The 24150-nt window shown below is 49.8% G+C and overlaps 2 protein-coding genes across 3 annotated transcripts in view; one reads left to right on the top strand and one right to left on the bottom strand.

Annotated features, from left to right (window-relative positions):
* The window catches only part of LOC121099276 (tetraspanin-15-like), a 99020-nt gene that overhangs the window by 7783 nt on the left and 67087 nt on the right, over window positions 1-24150 (top strand). The gene's annotated exons all lie outside the window — the stretch shown is intronic.
* On the bottom strand, window positions 130-20645 carry TACR1 (tachykinin receptor 1). The gene is made up of 5 exons (XM_040618015.1): window positions 20238-20645; window positions 10279-10473; window positions 6082-6232; window positions 5627-5823; window positions 130-4991 (listed from the first exon to the last, which is right to left on the bottom strand). The coding sequence occupies exons 1-5, from the start codon at window positions 20633-20635 to the stop codon at window positions 4700-4702; spliced, it is 1233 nt and encodes a 410-aa protein (XP_040473949.1). The 5' UTR covers window positions 20636-20645; the 3' UTR covers window positions 130-4699.

Raw genomic sequence — 24150 nt, 5'->3', positions numbered from 1 at the left:
ACACTGAAGGTCCCCCAGAACCCACCGTCTGCCTTTCACCCCTCTTTTTACCTAGTTTGTGCTTTGACACCTTTCATCGCTTCTCCCGCTCCTCTCGTTGTGGGCTATTGAACCAGTTGCAACACAGTCTCACAAAAGAAACGTTTATTTATGAAAATCCATTTGAACAAACCCGACAATCAGAGAGAGACCATTTTGGGGAGGAGGGCTGGATTTTTTTCTCTGTAGAGATGCTACTATGGGAGGAGGGTTGGATTTTTTTCTCTGTAGAGATGCTACTATGGGAAGAACTTCACACAAATCCCCTGTGAGCTGCCCCACACACCAAATACCAAAACCCAGATGTAAGTCGCAACCCATCTCCTCCCCTCGCTCCCCTCCTGGCCCCAACCATATCATATTGCACAGAATCAGGAGCATTTTTGTCTGGTGTGGAAAGTTTAAGGGCAGGGACACCCGAGAGTTATCTCTCATCCTCAGCTGCTCTTGGGACTCACTGTCCCTTCTCTGGGGTGCTGCGACTGTCATGTTCAAGTGATGAGTGTGATTTAGCTTCCAGCAGAGGTGGTATTTCAGGTGGACATACACAGGAAAAGGGGCTATTTGCGTGTTAAACTTTGCGTTGTAACTGCTGTATTAATTATTCAGCTGGAAACAGATTTTTCAGGCAGGATGGTGTGTTCAATAGATTAATAACATTCCTGAAGCCTGAGAGGTGGGTATTGTTGTTGTTGTGGTTATTTTAAGAGTAAGCAAAAGCTAGGAGCTCTTGAGCTGGGCACTTTGATTATGTGATCTTGCAGGAGGGCTCTGGCTAGGGCACAGCAAACTGAAAAAAAAAACCCAACCTGTGTCAGCCCTGTGAAAATACACAGCAAACAGCGGATGCTCTGCTACCACCTCACGTCACTACCCATTGGCAGATGCAGTGTGCTCGGCTGGGCCAAGCAGTGACGGCATCCCTCCAGGGACAGCAAAATAAAAGTAATAATAAAGAGAAGTAGTGGGTGGGCAGCCTTTTGCGTGTCTACTGGCAATCCTGTTACAAGCACTACAAACAATGGGGATCAGTACTGGCTGCTTTGCTTTGACTTCCACATTTGCAAAGTTACCTAATTCTTGTGGCAAGCAGGCACTTGCTTGGCTTTTGCTTATTTTTTGTTTTAAGTTGGTGTGAGACAAATGGTTACACATGATACGGGGAGTAAAAGTATTTTGGAGCAACTGAGCAGACCTTGAGGTATGTATGGAGATGGGGTTTTGTTGGTCTGTGCTCCTGCTGGAAGCTAAGTGATTTCTGGGTGCCAGGAAGCAAACTTGAGTTTACAATCAATCCCTTGGGGGTAAGGAGGTGGCTCCAGGTTGGGATTTGGGTTTCAGAGCTCCCTTCTGCAATGGTTTTAGATTGGAGTGCATTGTCATTGAGCTTAGGCAGCTCCCTTTAAGGATGGTGGGAGTTATCTGTATGCCTCCAAGGAGGAGATGGCAAAGGGATGTGTACAGACCTGCTGAGTGATTCTCTCCAGATGCTATTATTTCGCATTTCAGAGAGCCAGGAAAGAGACAAAGAAACAGTCTTGTTTGCGATTGAATTTCTAATCACAGATCTGCAAGCAAACGAGGAGAACAGGCTTAATAAACCAGAAAAAACCTCTGTATTACAGCTGACCTTTTTGAAAGGAGAGCTGGAAATAGTGCAGAGATTGGACTCACCATACGGTTAGGTGCCCCCTTCCCAAGCCTGGGCAGGGGTGTCTTTTGTTTTAGGCTTTTCAGTCTTCAAAAGAAGACTTCTCTGTGGCTTTTGCATGCACAGAGCATCCCAAAATTGGTGAAACCAGCTAATGTTGCCTGATGCATGTCACGTGTGTGGACATGGACCTGACCCAAACTTCTCACCCTGTGGGCTGGCCTAGCTCCTAAATGTCAAAAGACCCTCATCCCTGTTCCTGCCTCTGTCAACAGAATAACTTGGCACTTGAAAGGGAGAAAGGAAAACCTGGATTTGGGTGTGTTGTACCCATTTACACAGAACATTTTTCTTTTCCTGCATGGGTCTCCATCTGTTGAATGATCCCTTGACATGTTCCCATCAGCCTGGCTGTCCCAGGCAGGTTCTGCTGAGGTTGTTGGCACTGTTTATAACGGGTGGGAATTTTTCCCGCTTTATTTCAAGAGATAGTTTTCTACAAGATGCACCAGAAGCGTTTCAGGCTGTAAACTGTCAGCTTGAATTGAAGTCTCCATGCACACCCTTGGGGTTATCCTGTGTTTAAAGCTGAGCATTGCTTGTGAGAAGACAGTTGTCGCTTCTCTGCACATCTCATGATCACAGCATCCTTGGGGCATAAAACACGGAGGACAAAAGGCCAGCTTGGTTATATATATACATACACACACACACACGTATATATATATTATTTTTTTTGTAAATGCTGACTTTGTAGGCTCACAAGCTGACACAAACTCTTGTGTGTGGGGTGTATGGAGCAGATCTCTGCTTACCTTATTCGGCTCTTTAGACCATTTTGAGATATTTGGTTTTATTTTAATTTGGAGTTTGGGTTGGCAGCTGTGAATAAATCAGAATTTGGCTCTGGTTTGTAGCACCTTCTTGTGTATTGGCAGCACAGCTCCTGTGGAGTTGGTGGTAAAAGTTTCCTAGTCCAACCCTTGTGTTATAACCCGTGGCGTCGCCCGTCCCTTCGATTGCTGCTGCCTGGGGCTGGTGGTTTTTTGCAAAACCGAATCCCCAGGCAGGCTCGTGCAGGGTTGCAGGAGGCAACAGCAAGGGAACGTGTCTTAAGGCGATGAGAACAGTGAGAAGTGGAAGTTTAAGCACAAAAAAAAGTGTATTCCAGCATGTGCATGGAGCACGTGGCAGTTTGTGATGTCGTGTAGTCGCAGCAGTTGGGAAGGGTGTGGGAGTGGCTGGAAGAGCTGCTCCTTGCTGATGGCACTTGGCAGGATTTTTGGATAAAAAATGAAGATGATCATCCTTGTCAATCTGGTTTTGCAGCCATTTTGTTGCTCTTGGATCCATCTATTTGCCCGTTCATTTAATTTCTGCGGGAGTCATTGCTTAAATATGTGTATTTTTATCTCCAAGAACCATCGTGGCTGGGGAATTTATTAGTGACTGGATGTTCCAGCAGCCAGTTTGGAGACTGAAGAGTTGAAAAGCTCCAAAAGTCATCTCTGCTTTACTTCCAGAAATTGCTGTGTGCTCAGCAGGGTCTGACGTTCAGCTGCTTTAAAATGAATAAGCAGTTTCCTTGCCTTGTGCAAAGCTGTTGTGCATCTCTCCAGATTTCTATTTTGCAGTGAATCGATTTTAGGAGTTGGAATTCTACACCAAAAGCGAGAATTTGGACTGGGAGCAAGCAGCAGTCGATACAGCTGCCCCCAGACTTATGGGTTTGTTCCCAATGAGCCAAATTTACTCAATTCTCATTTTATTTACTTTTTTTCCCTGCTTTGAGTGTATGTTCATAACTTGCTGGCCAAAGGAGCCCTTGGTATGAACAGTCGCAATGAAAATTATCCATTATAACAGGACTAAAATATTAGATATATCCATGTACACATCATAAATGTAGTATTTTATACAAAAGATGGGGGATTAAAAGAAAAAAAACGTTTCCCTCATTAAAACAAAATCCAGAAAGTGGAAGTGAATCATTTCAACCCTCCTCTGAGTAAAATATGTCTGCAAAACTCTTGTCTCCCTTCAAACCTTGTACGCTGGCAAAAACCTTGTTTTTCTGGCAGAATCCTATGATGCCCCTTTCTGTGCAGCTCTAAACATTTCCAGGTTGTGAAAAACATTTCAGTATGGTCAGTCTCTTCTTCTCCAGACCTCCACAGACTTCCAAAAATCTATCGAAGACACATCACCCTGGGTCTTTTAGGAAATCACAGTGATCGCTTTTGGCACATATGGTTGATTAACGACAACCAAAGTCTGGCTCAGTTGAAAAATCCTTTTCAAGAGCCTTGTTTCGATGAGCCGTGTTGTGGACTGGCAACAGAAGACCATCGTGCAGAGGGATGTGGGTGCTGGAGATGAGCTGACACTGTGCAGAAATGCTTAGATCTGAGTCAAAGTGCTGAGGGGCCAGTGGTGCCCCATGGATATACAGGCTCCTGTAGTTGAAAACAGCATTTTTTTGCTGGATTTTTGAATTGAATACCCCTCTGGATATTCAACCGGGAGTGACAGGGAGAATGCAATTAAAGGTGGGAGGAGGGAAGTGCAAGACTGGTTCATCTTCCTGTGGAGTGGGAAGCACTGAGAGATCCCTGCTGCTTTGCAGAGAGCAGGGAAGCACCTGCCAATGTTCTACTTGAGGTTTAGGGGAAAAACCCAGCTCTGTCCCATTTCTGCGTCCTATCTGCCTGCCTGGCACGTGGTGGGTTGGATAAGCAGCAAGCAAGGCAGAGGCCAGCCAAACCTCCCTTGTGTTCGGGCTTGAGCCACAGTGTAGCACATGAAATTAATCCGAAGCTTTTGCTCTCGGGCTCGCCCAAGGATGGTGAGCGAGTGGCACAGCAAGAGAGGGTGAAACAGCATGGGAAAAAAGCTGGCACATCACAAACCAGGGTGGGTGACGCTGGGTGGATTGAGCGCTGGAGCATCCCAGTGAGGGAAAGGGGATGGTGGCACCCTTGTGAGCAGCCAACGGAGACAGGGAGCTGCTTAGGTGAGCGTGTTGGAGTAGAAGCTGAAGCTTTCGGAGACTGTTTTGGAGTCGCTGCGGGAGGAGCCATTGGAGGTCATGTCTACGGAGAGACGCTTGGCCTTGCTGCTCTCCTCCAGCTCCTCTTCAGCCGCACCAACCGCCGAGGACACGGTAGTCTCTATCCGGCTGACCTTGTACATGCTGCTCTGTGTCTGCAGGTACCTGGCTGACTTCATTTCCAGGCCCTCATACTCACCGGCGCTGATGAATGGGCACCACCGAAATGCATGTTTGAACCCCACACGAAACCTGGGGGGAAAGAAGAGATGGGGAAAGGCAGGCATGAGGGATGTGGAGATGGCAGAAAGACCTCGCTAGGAGTGGAATGACAGAGCTAAGCACTGTGAAACAACAAAAAACCCCGCTACTTTTCGCTAAAGGGAGGAAAAAACACTGGTAAATCCCAATTGGGAGTCAGAACTGTTTCGATACCTATCCTCAAATCCCACAGGGGCTTTAGGAAAGACTTATTTAGGTGAGTATTGTATCATAGAACAGTTTGGGTTGGAAGGGACCTTAAAGATCACCCAGTGCCACCCCCCAGCCATGGGCAGGGACACCTTCCACCAGACCAGGTTTCTCCAAGCCCTGTCCAGCCTGGCCTTGAACCTTCCAGGGATGGGGCACTCACAGCTGCTCTGGGCAACCTCTTCCAGTGCCTCGCCACCCTCACAGTACAGAATTTCTTCTTATTATCTAATCTAAAACTGTCCTCTTCCAGTATTGTCCCTGCATCTGCTGGAAGCAGCCCCTGACAGAGAATGGGACACAACCATCCTGGAAAAACTCTCCATCCATACTGTCCTCCATCAGACCCCTGTGTATCTTCCCCTCCTCAGCTCCCTGGTACACCAAGATGCTGCTGAAAGTCACTCGAAACCCACCTGTCGTTGAGGCAGCAGTAGATGATGGGGTTGTACATGGTGGAGCTCATGGCCAGCCACATGATGGCTAAGTAAACCTGCTGGATGAACTTCTGCAGGTACCACTCGGGGTTGAAATACTGCAGGGTGAAGTAGATGTGGTAGGGCAGCCAGCACAGCGCGAAGGTGCATACCACAATGATCATCATCTTCACTACCTGTGTGGAGAAGAGAGGGCAGGAAAGCAAAGTCATCCATCGAACACCCCACCAACTCCCCAGTCTCTCCCTGGAGACCCTTCCAACCAGGAACCACGCACGCTGACGGAGGACACGGATCTGGAGGGCACACTGTGCCGTTAGTGACAACCATGCAACGAGTCCTGACCTGTTTCCCTGCCTAATGAGGTATTTTTGGCTGTGGTTAGTTGGGATTGGGCGTGAATTATGGCTCCTACTGTACTCGGAGCTCCTTACCTTCCGCTTAGCCGAGACCTGCTCATGGTAGCGGTCGGAGGAGTCGCCGGGTATCTCGCTCGCCCAGAGGGTGACACCGACCACAGTGTAGGCACATCCTATCACCAGAAGCGGCAAGAAGTAGATCAGGATGGTCATGCAGAAGTGATACCTAGAAAAAATGGTGCTTGTTGAGTGTGTCCTCTACCTATTCAGCCTTTTTCTTGCAAACTGAGTTTGAGGGCAAAGTGCTTCACAGGGCAAAGAGGATTTGGCACGATTGCCTGCAGAGCTCAGGCTGCTGAGAAGCGCTCCTTACTTTCACCCCGATCTTCTCCAAGCCTCTTCTGCCAGCCTTTGCCAGCCTAGCACCCTCCTGGGATGGGATGTAGAAGCTAGTGAAGAACTTGTGTTACCTTCATAAAGCAAGGATGTTTTAGCTGAAGTGGCTCTACTCTCGCTTCCACTCTGTTTACACCTCAAATTATCCTAGAGATGAATGCTCGCTCTTATCACACCTTTTATATGGCAGTCCTGCAGGAGCAAATGTGGGTTTTTTGAAATATAAAGGATGGGAATATTAAGCTGAAGAAATAAAGGCTTTCCCTGCAGGGCAAATTCTGCATCTTGGATACAGCTTGCCTAAATCCTGGTCCACCATCAGTTTAGCTGCGTTCGGGTGGCACAATGCATAACCCCAGTCTCCAAAAACACAGCCTAAACCTTTGTCGTGGAGGCTGATTAAAATTTTCTCATCAACTCAGCGATCGGGTCGGTTCTCCAGGTTTGTGGAAAGGGCAGGATCTTTGTGTCTGTTTATAGTGGGTATAAATGTGTCCAAAATTGAATGAGGGGGTCTGGATTAAACTGTCAGCCCAGGCTTGAGACTGTTTTGTTGTGAAGTCAGTGGAGTCGTGACAGGTTGCAATAGTCACTGGGATTGCATTGAGTTCAGTGAAGGATTTATGTTAGATAGTAGCTGGTTTAAAAAGGAAAACAAATAATGCTGTTTTTAATAAACAGGATGGGGATGGGCGGTTTGACCTTGCGGGTTCCTTCCTAGCATCAGAGCTTGCAAAAACCTCTCTCCCCAGCAGAAAGATAAGAAACAGCAGTAGAAAAACGTGGCTGGCTTGCATGGTGCTGACTTGCAAAGCATCACGTGTGCCGCCAGGTCTGGAGGAAATTTTCTTCCAACAGCTTTAGGGTCTTCACATGCAGTTTTGGGGTGCATTTGGCTAAAATGCAAGGTGCTGCATCTGTTCAGGCCCTGTAGCCACACTCTGCTCTTGCACTCACTCATCCTCCCGGGAATTTTGATTGAATAATATCTCCAAAGTGTAATGAATGGGTCAGGCTCGTGCCTGGTGCAGCTGCCACAGGGAATGGGGTTGGCCCTGCACCCGTGCTGCCACACCAGCTCCTCCTTGTTTTGTACCTGCAATTTCATTTGGCCTCCTCTTTGCCCAGCGCTAATCACATTTGAGCTGGATTGTGTAGGGCTGTTTTCTATTTTGCTAATTAAAGAGGCGTCTCTGTGGCTCTGTGATGAAGATTTTGTTGCAGTTCCCATGTAATGCAGGGTCTTGAAACAGCTGCAAACAGCCGAGAGCGATGCAGAAATGCCCCAGAGGAGCTGTGAGACAACATTAGCAAGATGGACCTTTATTTTCTGAGCTGTCTGGGCATAGTAGGGACAGGAATTTCCAAAGAGCCCTGGGACATATTTTTTTTTTGGACCCTGGGCACTGAAAAACAGTCTCCACGTGAAACCATTCATATGATATTTTCTCTACAAGACTTGTGGGATCACAACACCTAGAGAAGCCTGGGGTTTGTAATTTAAATGTCTTGTGTGGGGATTTAGGGTCTGCTATAGGACGCAGGAGCCTGTAGGAGTTATGGGGCAGTGATGCTGGAGGAGGGGGCTGCCAGCTCCTTTTGCCTTGCACAGCCCAGATGGTCGCTGCGGGCTGTTATCTCCCAGAGAAGCCGGTGAGTGGAGCGGCTTTTCCCCTTCCCTTAACAAACCGAAATGGCAGCTAATGAAATTGGAATAGATCAGACATCTATTACGAAATCAAAAGCGGGAGAGGGAATTGGTGGTTAGCAGCGCTGAGCAGCCGCTGAATTGAATCCAGCTCAACTGCCAGCTCCTGTTGCGGATGCATCTTGCCTGCGCTGAGGTCTTCACCCGCTTCCCCCCGTACGAGCGGGCTGAGAACGGGCACATTTTCCCAGTGAAAAAACCCTCATGTGCATATCCTGGTCTCTGATACTGTGCGCACGCTGGGGTTGGGCCTTCTGGGATCCATTTGCCAAGAGAAAGGACCCCCCGGTGTAGGTAGAAGCCTCCAATTGTCACTATGAACTGAAAAAATAATATTATTTTTCATCATGGCATTGCAAACAAGCCAGCTGCTGCTGGTGCCTTCCTTAAATAACTGCACCAAGGCCATGTGAGCAGGGGAGCGGGTTTGACAGTGACCCAACCACCTGTCCCTGCAAAGTTATTTTGGGGCAGTAAAATAAAAATAACATCTTGGGCTCTGAGGTATGCAAGTGAGTTTGCGCCGTTTGGAGAGACTGTCGTTTTCAGTCCCCGCCAAATCATTTGGTGTTGTTATTTTGGGGCAGTGAAATAGAAAAATAGTATCTTGGGCTCTGAGGTATGCAAGTGAGTTTGCACTGTTTGGAGAGAGTGTTGTTTTCAGTCCCTGCCAAATTATTTGGAGGGTTTGGCTATTTAAAAGCTTCTGCTTAGCATCTGCTTGCCCGGCTGCCCTCACCTGTCTGCAGAGCCGAAGAGCATGGGGTGCTCAGGCTTTGAATTGGCACCCAGCTTCCAGCGGCAAATCATTCCCAGGTGAATGGTGGCATTTTTCTCTTGAATTAGCTATTTGAAAAAGTGACGGCCCCAGCGTACAGCCAAATGGCAAATGATCTCTTGAAATCAGGCCCTGAGCTCATGCCGGTGGCTGCTTTGATCTGAGGGGGCTCAACCCGATCCCAGCCACGTGGGCTTTCTAAGCCAGCAGCGTTTCTTCATGCTGGCTGTATTTATCATGGTGGCCTGGAATAATTAAAGTTGGAAAACATCTCTGGAGATCAGCTGGGCTAGCCCCAGCTTAGTTCTTGCCCTACCTGCCTTGCAATGCAAATAAATAAGATTATAATAAATGATACCATCCAGCTCTCTGCAGCCCACCTCTTGCTGCTGACTGGCAAACTCATCTCGTTTATCTTGCGGAGACACCTTTTCCAGGCTCAAGCTGGCTTTGAACACCTTCTGCATGCGTGTCCGTGTCCCATGCTTTGGCTCCAGCACAATTTCACAGCCCTAATTCATTGCTCCATGGGACTGGAGATCACAAACACCTTTTTTTTCCCCAGTTCCTCTTCTTTTTCCTTAGTGCGCGACATTTAACTCACCGCGTGACGCACGGATTTCAAAGAGGGAACTACAGAGGACTGTGGTCTGCACTGGCAGATCAGTGGGGTTGCCCAGACCCTTTGGAAATACCAGATTTAATTAGCCAGCACCTTAATGGGAAGGAAGGAGGTTCCTGCTGAGCTCTCCTAGCCCTGTGGTTTGCCTCCCAGCCTGAGCTGATGTCACAGAGCCCCTTTTTTAGCTTATTTTTTAAGCTGTTGAGTGAATTTTGGGGCATTTGGACTCAGTAAATCCCAAACCAGGTGTTTTTCTGTTATTGCCTGGCCAAGACACTGCCGGTAAACCCCTATTTACCTCTTGCAGGAGTAATTCTCACCCCAGGAAGCCTTTAGGCGTTGGGGTTGCAGAAAAGGTGCTGCAAAACCCAGAGCCATACCTGTGTGTATGAATAAGGCCCTGGAGGCAGCACAGACGCCATCCCCACAGCCAAAGTATTGCATCTTAGCAGTTTTACATGAGTTTCCCTCGAGGATGAAGCACCCAAGAGGGGCAGGGAGCATGGTACAGCATGGGGCAATGCTTGGACCACGAGCAGTGCTAAACTCACCTTAACATGCCCCGAGATGATACAGATGGAGATTTTGCTACTGTCAACCACGTAGCACTGGCCCTCGCTAGGGTTAGGGAGAGGGTGACCCCATCCCAAGGAGCTCTGAGCCATTCCCATCCTTCCTTGCTTCCTTTTTAAATATTTTTTTTGGTATTTTTTCTGTACAGTGCCTTGTCCCCACTCTCATCCCCACTGCCAGAAAAGTTAAACTCACGTTTTTCCATACACATTGGTGCTGTGGTCCGGCCACTCCACCAGGCACACCAGCCGGCCGGGCAGCTTCTCCATCACCGAGTAGTAACCCTGGGGGAAAGCCAGCAGGAAAGCCAGGAGCCAGATGATACCGATGACCACCTTGGTGGCGGTGGCTGAGAGACGGGGTTGCAGCGGGTGGATGATAGCCATGTACCTGCAAGGTGGGAAAAGGAGAAATCAAGGCTGGAAAGCCATGATGTTGCAGCTTTTGGGGCTGTTTTAGGTCTCCCTGGCATGGAGGTCGTACTTTTGGCACCCCCTTAATGTATCCTGGCAGACCCTCACTCCACACAATGCAAACGGCATCGAATAATCCCTTTATGGAGGATTCCCCAGCCAATGCCCTAATTCTCTTGCAGCACTTTACCCTCGAGATTTGAATCCCGTTTGAGACACTCACTGACTTTTAGCTGAAAATCAGCTTCACTAACGCAATCGGCAACAGACTGCTTCTGCAAAGACCGATTTGTACAAAGCCAGCCGCGATGCTGCCATCAGGCAGCAGCCGCTTTGGCAGCACCCGGTAGTTTTGGACCTGCACAAAATCATCTCTCTGTGATAGATCACAGTGCCAAGTGTTACAGGAGGAGAACCAAAGAGAAGAGTGCTGGACCAGTGTGGGATGGGTGATCAGAGATGCTACCTATATCTGCCAGGCTCCTGGGCTCTGTCCCCTGAATATCAGCCATCATACGCAAGGAAAGCTGCAGTGGTGACAAGGTGGATTGAATTTATCCCTCTGCAAATCTGGTTTTGCAAAGCTGGCAGCAGCCAGCAGCACTGGAAAGATTAAGTGAGAAAGTCACAGATTTTTTATTTCCCCCCCAGCTCCACATCAAGCTTCGGGAAGAGGAGAAACATTGCATTGCTCTGCATGTGTTATCTCCTGAGGCATCTGCAGCCTCCTCTTTTTCTCCTTTCATCTCTTCTTTCAGAGAATGAACAGTTTTTCCTAGATGGAAAATACTCTGTGTTGTGGTTGTGGGTGGCCACTTGCAAAGACATAGGGATTCATATATAAATATGCAGGAGGCACTGCTGTCAGCTCTTCCTCTGCCCCAGGGTGCCAAACCATATCGCCTTTGTGCAGCTGAAAATCCACCTAATCCACCTGATAATTATCCCTTGGAAATCTGGTTGGTACTTGAAATTGAAGCTGGTTAGAAAGAGCCGAGGCCATGGGTGTTAGTGCTACTCTGGCGCAGCAGCTGGTGATGCATTAAGGTCTCCTGGTTTCTGCATCCACATTTCATTTTCCACTTGTCAGACTGCAATCCGCTTCCTGGGACCCTGCAAGGACTCGTCTCCTTCCTCTTCCTCATCCTCCAGGCGCCTGGTGTTGGCTGAGCCCCTTGTTAGTGGGTTTGCTGACCCTGGATGAGGTTTAGATGGGCTTTGTCGTGGGGTTCAGAGCAGGTTACCCTGGGTTTATGCTGCCAAGCAGCAAGAAGTCCATGTGCCCATGTTTGCTGCTGATGCTCAACCTGACAGTTCAAGCTTAGGCATGCAAATGATAGAAAACGAGGGATTCCCACAAAGGTTGGGCCATTTCTGTTGGAAAACTTGTTTGGAGAAACTTCTGAGACTGACACCTCTGTAAAGCAAAGCCAGAACTTGATTGCAACCAGCTAGAAATGCTTTTACATCTCCGCCCTTGTTCTGCCAGTGCATTTTAGATGACTTTCCTCATCGGTTTAAAGCACTTTGCAGCTGCAGAAGCCCTCATGGTTGATAAAACATCCAAATCATCGCTGTAACGATGAACTAAACCCCAGCTGTATTGCCTAGAAACCTTTCCAACCACCATCAACTTGTCTGCAACGCTGTCTTCTGGTGGAAAGGAGATGGCGAAATTCATCCAACCACGCTGGCATTGCAAGGGTGAGGTCAGGGAGGCAGGAGAGAGCAAGCTGGCGGCGCTTTGGGGAAAACTGGACCCAAATCCTATTTTTCAGCAGCGATTCCCAATCCATCAGTCCTGGAGCAACCTCTGAAATATTCCCTTAGGAATGCTGGGGGTTCAGCTGCCCATCAGGATTAAAAATGGGAATAATAACAGTTCCCCCAGACAGGGGCTCTGACAGGGAAGAAAAAAATGTAATAAAAAGGGTCTGGGCTGCTTGAAGGAGCTGGCATTACAGACCATAAAAATGCTGGAGATAGATGGAAATGTACAAACATCCTGAAAATAATGAGACCATTATTTCATATTAAAATATCTTATAATTATATAACAATTGTATCACTAAGCAGAAAATTGTCCTAACATTTTAATAACTGCTTCCTTTTTAATTTTTTTCCTTTTTTCTTTGTTTCCCTCTCCTTGATGAGAACATTTGATACAAAACCAAACTGGGGAGGGGGGGAGCATACAATATGGTTTCATGGCTGCCTTCGCTTGGATGACAGCTGCCGTCTTGCTGATACTGGGGTGCAAAATCATCAGTACAGGCAGCAAAGCAGCTTCTTTTGCCTTCTTCCAGCACTGGGGCTGCCACACTCAAATAATTCTCATTTACTTGCAGACCAGTCAGACATTCTGTGTTTCTCTACCCAGTACGTTTGCGCTTATTCCTGTCTCTGAATTTTTGGTTTTTTGGGGGATTTTTGGCCACTGCTGGATCATTTTTTCCGCAAAAGCCAGTTTACTTCCTTGCAATTCTGCTCAGTTTTGAGCCAAATCCTCCCCTGTGGTGTGTTTCTATGGCAGGGTTTTGGATAAGCTAAAATAAAACCTTCCTTCCGAGCAAGCATGGGGTACTGCAGGTACCTCCAGGTTGTCTTCTTCCCTCTGTGTAAGTTCAACCTCCCAGGCAAGGCTGTGGTAGGTGCTGCAGCCAAACCTCCATCAATCACTTCTTAGCAGGGTAGAAAAATCACACGTCAATCATGAATTTGCCTTTCAGCAAAAAAAAAAAAACCCAACCCTTGCCAATCTGTTTATTTTTTATTAATAACAAGACGTTTGTGCTCAAATTGAAATGCCAAGTGCAGGCGCAGGGTGCAGCTGCGATGCCCCGGGGTGTCTGTGAGGTGCTGGCGGGCGTTTGGTTTTCCAAGGCATTGATGGGAGCGTAATGCCGGGAAGCTGCTGCCCTTGGCTTGGCCACACCGGTCCTGGCCGCACCGGTGAGAGGCAGGCTCTGGAAAGCAAGGCTGATGAGTTTATTAGCTCATATTTCTCCTCGCCAAGTGCCTCTGTGGCCCCATGCTGCCCATCTCCCTAAGATGCTGTATCCTATTAGAGAGATTTATTCTTTTTCTCTGCCGTCCAAGAGGGTGGTTTTCCAATCCATTTAAAAAATTGTGGTTTGCAGAGGATAATCATGCATGGGAGGTCAGGAAGAGGAGCGTGTTCCCATGTAAGCATCCTGCCCTTGCTGCCGCGGCAGGTGACAAACCACCATGGGGTCTCCAAGTCCTAAGTTGTCACAGGGAATTGGCTCATGGTTGAGGTTTTAAGGGCAGATTCCCCACGTTAGGGAAAGGTTTTATCCCTGTGCAGGTGGTGCGCAGGGGTAGCACCGGGAATGGGGCCGTTTGCCTGCAGAAGATGTTGGGATGGGTGGGCTTGATGATACCTGTTCCTCAAAACGAAACGATCTGCTGTTGCTCTCCTTTTGGATGGCAGCGCCGCCTCCGTGTGCAAACCATCGTTCAGTTGTGCAAGCACAGGGCTGCCCGGGTCCTTGCAGGAGAATCCTGATGCCATTGCAGCTGCGTTGTCCTTTCCCACCACATATAATGTTTTCAATCCGCCATGTTTAACAAGCTGGGCACTGAGGCACACAACTTTACACCAGACGCTATTTGATGATGTTGGTAATGCTGTTTGCTGTTGTTTAAATATTTTATTGGGTGTTGGGGGGGTGTGTTACCATGACGATGTAATAGCATTTGAGTACAACGTTGTACCAGGGTAGCTCTGAGCGTATTGGTTATTAAATAGGTCCTGCATTTGAGGCAGTGTAGCTATCTATTAATTGCATCTGGAAATCTGAAGTCTGTCTGGATAACTAACATTACACAATTGTTTCCACCCTCATGGAGATGAGATTAATACAATAGCAAAACCTGATGAAGCGTCTTTCATCCCAGAGTTTCCTTATCTGCTTCATTAAGTAATAAAGATACAATAGATAAGAGATGAGTAACCAAGAGGACGCAGAGTTTGTGCCGTGTGTTTTATTGCACAATGATTTCCTGTCCTGAGCAAAGAGGGATTTAGTGCAGAGTCAGTCCCAGGGGAGTCTGCAGCCAAGTCAGAGCAGATGCCCCGGATTCAGGTAGGTCAAATACCTCCAGCACAGTTCCAGGTCCTTCCTAACCCAAGAAATGAAAAGCTTCTCCATGGAGAGAACCCTGCCTTTTTGCTTTCCACGAGGATTGCGTTGCAGTGGCATGGATGTAAAACCAGCGTCCCTCCAGCAGATTTGCATAGCGAAGCTTGGCCTCGTTGCGCTGGCCCCACATACCTCGTAGCTGGCCGAGGGCCGAGGAGGCGAGCTGAGCCTTTCGTGCTTGAAACACGACGCTGGGGACAAAGGCACCACAAGCAGCTGCTTCCTCCTATTTATTGCTTTGACGTAAAACAGTGACTGTCCAAACCGAGAGATGGGCAGCGCGCTCCTGCCCCGAGACCTGCGTGATGCTCAGTGCTTGGCAAAGCGTCTTCGTCGAGCCGGAGGCTGCAGGTCTCTCACCAGCATTTCCCCGTAGCACCGATATGGCACAGTATCTTTCCTTTTCTAAAGCAGTGCAGTACTTCCTTTGAGCACAATCGGAAAGGACGTGTTACCCGCCACCAAACAGCGACCTGAGTTACGCCGGCAGCTTTGCAAACTCCCCTGCCCTCCTGCATCGCAGACCCCACCGGCACGCTGGGATTTAACAGCCAAATGCAGGTGAAACAGGATCAAACCCCAGTTAGTTGCAGCAGGCTGCTGAGGAGGCATAGAGCTCCCTCCTGCATTTGCTGACAGCACTGAAATGGGATGGGAGAGGAGGACCCAAAGCACAACCCAGCCCCGCTGAGACGCTGTTATTCGAGACACCTATGTGACTTTATTAACCAATTAGTCCTGGCACTGGTTTGCAGCTGGAGAGTGGCAGGGGAGAACAAAAATCCAATGAAATGCAGGGCTGGTGACCCATCCAAACTGGTGCACTCCCTGCATGGGTAGTTCCCACTGGGCCATTGGGGAGATCAGAATAAATTAAGGAATAAATTAAGAAAACCATCAAATAAACCAAATATCTCACCAGAGGCCCTCAAACTCCTATGGTGGCTTGTGCCAACGCTCAGCTCATGGATGAGCACCTTGATCACCCCAAAAGCACATCTAAAACCCGAGGCTCCAGCATCTCCGAGCCACCAAACTGTTGCTAATCCATCTTACTTCTGTATTTTTTGCCATGGGAGTTTCAAGCCCCCTCTTCTTTCCAAAGGAAAGGGGGAGAAAAAGATGTAACGTGGGTTTTGACAGGCTGGATTCATATCTAGGAGATGTTGGGGGATTAATTCCAGTTAATACCCATGAGATCAGTGACTGCTGTTGGGAACGGGGGCATAAACCAGCCTTGATGAGTGACCCTTTCCCAAGGTGCTCCCTTGCCTGCCCCCATCCCTCTGCTTTCCAACCCCAGCTGGGAAATCAACACTTTGAGCCAGCTCTGTGCTGGGTATCCAGCAGCTTCCTAGGGTTTTTGCAGCATGCAGTGATGCTTGCTTTTTTGGGAATGCAAAAAGCTGCTTTGGTTATTGCTAGCTGGCATGTAGGCGATGCCGCAGGGTGGCCGGTGCCGGGGCTGCTGGCCCTAAACCCCAGGTTCCTTTCGCATCCCCCTTGCTCCTCCATCTTCCAAATTACATCCCAGCGGAGCAAGATTACACAGCGCCGGGCGCAGATCAAAGTCCTGCTTTGCAAACCCCAGAAGTCCATTAAGTCAAGATTAAAAAATAAAAAATAAAAAATCCTTGGTGCTATATTAGGGTGTAAATGACTAATTAATCTGTCTGTGCGCTGATGTAATTTGTTCTCTCCGGAGGGTTTCTTTCTGCAGTAATCACCTCTTGGGGAAAACATGGGGTCACTGAGCTGGTGAATATGTGCCTGATATTCAGCTGGTTCATCCAACCTGAGAGTTCAAGCTTGCAAGCAGTAAATAATTTTCAGAGCTGTTTTTTCTGCTGCAAATAATATGGGGTTGGGGAGATATTAACAGGTCTTGGCTGCAGACTGGTAATTTTAGGAGCTGTGGCGGTGAATGAAGGTTCGCAGATTTGATGTTTCTTCTGCTGCTCCTGCTAGCAAATTAATGGATCTGAAGACACCTAATAGAATTTGATAACCCATTTGGAAATAAAAATGGGGATCTAAATAAGATCCCAGGTGGATTACCAAGCCCTGCGTGCTGGTCTGGCAGCGCTGGTGCTGGTGGAGGTCGGAGAGGCGGTTCTTTTAATGAGCAAGAGGAGCAGGTTTGCCCAGGAGTTGCAGGAGGTTAGCCCCACTGTATGTCATTTTTATAGCTGCTTTAGAGCAGAGGATGCTTTGCAGAAAAGGGAATTTGCTTTGTATTAAATAGCCCAAGCGCTGCACGGTCTGTCTTCACCCTGAGTTCATGGCAGGGCACTCACCCTTCTCATCAGTGTTTATTCAGTCTGCAGTGTTTTCGGCTTAGCTCACTTCAAGTTTTGAGATCAGAGAAGATTTTTTTGTTTTTTGTTTTCTGATTCCGCATGTAGTTGGATCTTTGCCTTGGGCTGCATTCCCGGTTGTCCGTCATCATGGAAACTCATTCCTCCATCAGAAGTTTGCTAATGGTGCAGGTGAGTGGCAGTGCTCAGAAATGAATCCAGGTCTCAAGGAGAGATAAAAAGTCAACAATTTATCTACCAATGCTCCTTCCTGTGTGCCACAGATACTGCAGCTTAGGGATGTCCAGAGATTTTTTTTTATTTCCCTCTAAGTGTGGCTGCAAATTAGCTCGGATTCACCATGGGCAGTGCTGGGCTTTCATTTCTCCTGGAAGATAGGAAAACCCCAGGATTTTCTATCTCTTTCAAGTGAATTAGTTCACAGGGAGAGTGGGAAGCCAGAAGGGGTTATGTGACGTGCTGTGGCACTGATATGCCTGAAAATGAAGGACATGGCAAATTTTATAATGCCAAAGCGAGCTGTTTGGCCTCCACTTTTGCAGGATGCTGAGGAGCAGTATCATGGCTTTTCCTGAGCAGACTTTACCAGCTGCTAGCCTTGACTCCTGAATTTCCTGCTATTGTTGCAGGGTTCAGCATAACACTTGCTATAGGATTAACATTTTTTTTTTCAGAACTGTTGTGCCCAGGCTGAAATAGGTCCTGGTGAAAGAGCAGATGGTCTAGTCTCAAGCAAAAGCCTTTTTTTTTTCTGGCACAAACCCATGGTGGGTCCTGCAAAAAAAGACATTGGAAGAATCAGACCCACTTCCCCACTTGTTCTCTCAATGACTGTCACGGCTGTGCCAAGTCTTTCCAAGGCGGTTTCATATCCTCCGGCGAGGATGTTCTGGAAATCGCTTGCAGAAAGCACAAGCAGAGATGATTTAGGGGAGCAATCTGCAGACTGACACTCCTCTGAGCCTTCAGACTCCATATCCAACTCTGCTGGATGGCTTAATATACTTTGGGAACGTGAGGCACATTCAATTCTGCTTTCCTAGTTTTCCCTGAAAATCAGAACTGCAGTCATGTTTGATTTCAGAGATGTCCTGGCTGTGAATCAACCCCATTTTGCTGAGCCTACCTGCCTCTGCTGCTCTGAATTCAGGTACTTGCTTTGCTTGTTCCTGCACAGCTTTTTGCTGCTTGCCAGGACAAATTTTTCCCTTTTAGGTTCCTGGAACAAGTTCCTGCATTTCATGCGTTTAAGTTACTATTATCAGGTTTCAGACACAAGAAAACAAACAATATTCCAGCTCCTGGAGGCATTATTGCCTGCTGCTTGCCTGGAGGGGCAGAGGATGGGCTTTGCTGCTTTCACCTTCCCCATTTCTCACCTTGGTGGAAATTTGGGGTCAAGAAATGCAGCAGGTAGCTCTGTGCAGGAGGTGTTTGCAAACTAAGGCTGCAGCTTCTTTTGGGTCCTTCTCGGTGGGTGAGCCAAGCCTGCACGCACAGGTTTTTCAGCCCAGCCGTGGGAAAACCAAGCCTCTGCTAAGGATTTGCAGATGCAAGAAGAAAGCTGGAAATGCCAATTACCCCCCAAAATTCAGCCCCAGGCTCCCAGACCTGCCTTTGCTCCCCATTATATACAAGATCCTCCAGCTTCCCCTGGCAGATTTGCTTTTCTGGTTATTCTGGAGTGTGGACCAAAGGCTAAAAATCAAACTATTAAAAACCCACCACCAACAAAATCATCTTTCTAATTCATCCCAAATTGAAAGGGGCTTTGCCGGCTGATCCCCAACATCCTCAAAATGCAGATGCTCCTGAAACAGAGCCAGCAACACCATCAGGTAGGAACAGAGCCACTCTGGTAGTATTCCTCTTTTTATTTATTACTGCCTTAATTCTCCTCACATCTCCGGTATGAGAACGCGGTATGTCTGATTTATTTTGGGGGAGAGGGTCTTGTAACCACTCCAGAGTGAAACAAAACCTGAGCCTGTTTTTAATGACTAGAGAGCATCATCCATCTCGAGCCCTGTTTCCCAAGCTGTCAGTGCCTGAGTTGTGATAGCACTATAATTTCTCGTAGGGAAATATCCGTGCCAGTTTGTGCAGCACTTAGATATCAGCTCAAAATGTGCTGGCATACGGCAATGCAAATCTCTTTCCTCCCCTTCACATGTATCTCCAGCCAAAATGTTTTTTACTCCCTGGGAAGAAGGGCCAAAAAGAAGCGTTGCAGAGCTGAGCTCTGTTGCGGGAAATATGTTGCATTGGAAAAATCTGTTGCGCTTGAAATGCCGGTACTCAAGAGGGAATTGCAAAGCTGCTTGAGAGTCTTGATTTATTTCAAGCGCTGGTTCTAAAATGCCATCAAATCAGAGATATCTTGGAGGGGGGGAGAAGCAGGAGCTGCACACTGGAGGTGCTTGGTGCGTGGCTATTTTTTGTCCCTTGACCCCTGGCGCATCCCTCTGCGGTGAGAAGCAGCATCCCCCATGCTGCCGCACCCCACCAAGTGCTCACTGAACTTTTGATCGTGGCAAAATGCAAGCGGGATCTCACTCTACCGGCAGTCCCCAGCCGTCAGGCAGCGCTGGCAGGGACCAGGCAGTGGAAAAAAACTGACTTAAGCTGTTCTGGCTGCCACCGAATGAGAGAAATCCCTGGCTCCTACCTTTCTGCCGTGCTCCCCACTAATAAAATCAAGGTGGGTTTGCTTGGGGACACACACCAGCATGCAACATAACAGCCCCCCACCGAGCCAAGATGCCTTTCCTGAGCCCGAGCGTCTTTCCAAGGCTGCTTAGTTCCCAACTCGGATCGAGAGACATGAAACAGCTCCTGCAGCACAGTGGAGGCACGTCCGACCCAGGCATGTATTTTATGTCATGAGGTGATGCCATTTTGTGCTAAATACTGAGTTTGCTTTTAAACGAGGAGGTGGGAAAGGAACGGACGGCTCTGCAGAGGAGCTGGGAAGGGAGAGGACAGCGATGTACAAATGCACACCCAAGACACGCTACCGACATGCACAGGGGTTACAAAGCCTTTTCTCAAGCTCCTTTCGCAGAGTGGACAAAGGATTGCCAAAGCCACCTGCAACCAGGGTGGGGAGATGGATTATTTCTAGGGCTCTTTTACCAAAACAAGCTTTATTTTAATTGCAATGTTCTCCCATCACCAGAGATTAGATGGAGCTGAGCACAGCACCCAGGTGGAGGCAAGACCTGGGTGCTGGGGAGGGTTTGACACTCAGAACTCACCTGTCCAGGGCGATGGCCGTCATGGAGTAGATGCTGGCGAAGACGGCGGCGATGGGGAAGAAGTTGTGAAACTTGCAGTAGAGCAGCCCGTAGTACCACTCGTTGTGGATGGCGTAGGTGAAGTTCACCACGGTGTTGAAGGCAGCCATGGAGGCTTCAGCAAAAGCCAGGTTCACCAAGAAGTAGTTGGTGACAGTGCGCATCCTCTTGTGAGCCAGGATGATCCACATCACCACCACGTTCCCCACCACCGACACCACCACGATGAGGGCGTAGGCGACAGCCCACAGGGCCACCTGCCACGGGGGCTGCACAAACTGGTTCGCAAAGGACTCGTTCAGGGAGATGTTGAGCAGCGGGTGCTCCAGCTCCACTTCCAGCGGCAGCGCGTTATCCATCGCTCCGCAGCGCAGCCCGACCAGGCACACGGATACCTCGGGACACAGGTTCCTCCTGGTTATGGCACAGCAGATCAGGATGCAACAAATTTTGGGCACAGGGCTAGTTTGGGGTGCAGGTTCCTCCTGTCTGGGGGTGCAGCTGGCACAGGGTGCCTGGCCATGTCAAGGCATGTGGCTGGTTCAGAGCACTGGTGCCTCCCAGTTTGGGCACAGCTGGACTGGGATGCACAGCGGGTTCAGGGCATGGGTCCCTCCTGGTTCAGGCACAGCTCGACTGGGATGCACGGCTGGTTCAGAGCACTAGTGCTTCCCAGTTCGGGCACAGCTGGACTGGGATGCACGGCTGGTTCAGAGCACTAGTGCTTCCCAGTTCGGGCACAGCTGGACTGGGATGCACGGCTGGTTCAGAGCACTGGTGCCTCCCAGTTCGGGCACAGCTGGACTGGGGTGCACAGCTGGTTCAGAGCACTGGTGCTTCCCAGTTCGGGCACAGCTGGACTGGGCTGCACAGCTGGTTCAGAGCACTGGTGCCTCCCAGTTCGGGCACAGCTGGACTGGGGTGCACAGCTGGTTCAGAGCACTGGTTCCTCCTGGTTCAGGCACAGCTGGTTCAGTGCACAGGTCCCTCCCAGTTTGGGCACAGCTGGACTGGGATGCACAGCTGGACTGGGATGCACAGCTGGACTGGGACGCAGGTCCCTCTGGCTTGGCTGCAGCTTCGCTAGGGTGGAAATTCCTCCCAATTCAGGGCACAACCAGTTCAGGATGCGGGTCCCTCCCGGTTCAGGACTGGAGCAGGATGCGGGTCCCTCCCAGTTCGGGCACAGCCGGTTCAAGATGTGGCCCCTCTTGGTTCAGGACCGGAGCAGGATGCGGGTCTTCCCGGTTCAGGACCGGGTTCAGGATACGAGTTCCTCCCAGCCCGGGGACCCCAGGGTGCTGCCGGTTCAAGACGTGGGTCCCTCCCGGTTCAGGACCAGAGCGGGATGCGGGTCCCTCCTGGCTGGGGACCGGAGCGGGATGCGGCTCCCTCCCGGTTTGGGGTGCAGCCGGATCAAGATGCGGGTTCCTCCTGGTTCAGAACCGGAGCAGGATGCGGGTCCCTCCCGGCCCGGCGGCTGGAGTGCAGCCAGTTCAGGTTACGGGTCCGTCCCGGTTCAGGACCGGAGCGGGATGCGGGTCGTTCCCGGTTGGGGACCGATGCGGGATGCGGGTCCCTCCCGGCCCGGGGGCCGGAGCGGGATGCGGGTCCCTCCCGGCCCGGAGTGCAGCCGGTGCCGCGGCTGCGGTGGGCGAGCCACGACCGGGGCTTTTATAAGCGACTCGGGCGGTGCCAGCGCCCGGTGGGCAGAGCCGCGCGGAGAGCCCTGCCCCTCCCCCGCTCCCCCCGCACTGCCGGGGGGGCCCGGCGCTGCGGCCCCCCCCGTCCCGCTCCCCGCAGTGCAGAGCCGCCCGTCCCCCCGATCCCCCCCATTTTCACGCCACCTCATCCCCTATCCGCCGTTTTTACCCTCAAAATCTCCCTGGGCTTTGCAGCCTTTTTGGGGGGCTGGCTCTAAAAAGTCCCAGGGACTTTTAAACATGCCGCTAATTATCAAGCTTATATATTTTATATATTCCATTTATTGTATATTACAAACCTTTCCAATAGAAGAGCCGTGGGATTTCTCTGGACGGCTTTACGGTGCGGTTGGCGAGTGCTTTGCATCCTCGCTGAACAAAGCAAATGTTTGATTTCTCGGAGAAGGAAAAGGTCTTCCCGTTCTGGTGCAACCAGCTTCCCACCGCTGCGAACAGGATGGCACATTTTACTGCGCGTTTTACTGCCCCTTCCCTCAGAAAGCAAACACGGGTCCTGTTGGGCCGGCGAAACCGCCACTGAAGAGTCTTTTCTCCTAGGAATAAGCTGCTGGAATCTAATTAAACCCCAAACAGAGCTCCGTGCCTTCCCACAATCTGGGTTTCTAATATCCACAGGCAGGGGTGATTTTAACTTACTCCTCCGGCATTGTGTTATTGCCAAAAAAATGGGCAAAAACACCCCCCCAAACAACTGTGTTGCTGCCTGCCAGGAGAGCTGCTTTTCCCTCGGGATGCACCGGTGCAATGAAGAGGAAAATCACCTCGGAAAGCTGAGTGTGTCCCTTCGGTTTGCTAAAGGATGCTCCTAAATGGCTCTCTCGGGATGCAGCCTCCCAGCTTGGTGGAAGGGGAGCACTCAGCTGGAGGAACCGCTGCCAGGTAAAGCTGTGGTTTGCCGAAAACCGGGAGAAATCAGGGTTGGAATTGCACAGCTGAGCATCGTGGAGGGAGGATGCTCGGGCTCTGAGCAAGCCCTGAGGGACTGAAAATCTTTAGTCCCTGCCAGCAGGTCAGTTGTTGAAGCGAGACTGAGCTTTTTAACCCGAGGATGGATGAAGATGGAGATCCATTTCAACCAGGGCCTCCGCGTTTCCAGCAGCCATGGGAGCAGCAGCTGCCTGGGTGACTGCGGAGGGGTCCAGGCCGGGGGCTGAGCACTTTTCCTGCATCCGGATGCTCCTGGACCACTCGATGGCAGCATTGCCTAAAAATGCAGGAGGAGGAATGGGCGAGCAGCCTGCCGGGGCCGGGGAAGGCTGGCTGGTGATGCCATTCCCCATGCCACCCCGCCTCACCAAGCTGTTTCGGGGCATTGCTATAAACCTGGCAAAGGGTGAACCCCAAAGGGGGCGAGGCCCTGGCAGGGGGGTCACACAACATGAGCAGCCATCTCAGCCCACCCCAGCAAACCCTTTCCCACTCCCTCGATCCCTGAATTGCTCCAAGCTGCTAGCACCACCCCAAGGACCACTGCAGGGCTGAAAGAGAGCACACCCCTGCCTCCTGCCTCAGTTTCCCCACCTGGAAAAAGGGGCCAGTGCCTTTGCATGCTCCTGTTGGGAGGATCCGGCTCTTTCTTTCTTGTGCTGCTGCCGTGCAAGGAATTGAAATGCAGCCTGAAGTCTGGAGCAAAGGCTCTGGAAGGGGCACGTGTGTATCGACGTGCTCAGGCCACCGAGTGCTGGGTAGCCTGGGGGAGGATTTCACTCAAAGGTTATGTTTTCTTTCTTTTGGAAGAGATTGCATTAAAAGCAAAAAAAAAAACAACACCATAATCAATCAATCCTAGGATGGAAACCTGCGTGAGGGAGAGCAGATGTATTTATTGCTCAGCAAAACCAAACAGATTATTGCAAGCTTTTGACAACTAATTAATGCTTGTGGGGCCCTGTGAAGATGCCAGTGCTATTCTGGGTGTGAACGCACCGGGCTATGCCAACAAGTCCCCTCCTTCCTTTCCCCCAGGACGCTCGTATACCTTCACGGATATCACCAGCCCTTTCAGAGCACAGAGAAAGGCTTTGTAACTGGCAGCTGGAGAAAACCTTGCCTTTTCCTGTTGTGTTTTCCAGAAGGACAGGAGCCTCTCACGCTATAGGTTTCCCAGCAGAGTCCCCCGCTGGGCCAGGGTAACAGCAAGTGAGTACAAA

This window comes from Falco naumanni, chromosome 19 (genome assembly GCF_017639655.2).
Source record: "Falco naumanni isolate bFalNau1 chromosome 19, bFalNau1.pat, whole genome shotgun sequence".
In the NCBI taxonomy this organism is placed as follows: domain Eukaryota; kingdom Metazoa; phylum Chordata; class Aves; order Falconiformes; family Falconidae; genus Falco; species Falco naumanni.
Note: the sequence above shows the minus strand (reverse complement) of the source record. Positions and strands in the feature narration are given on the sequence as shown.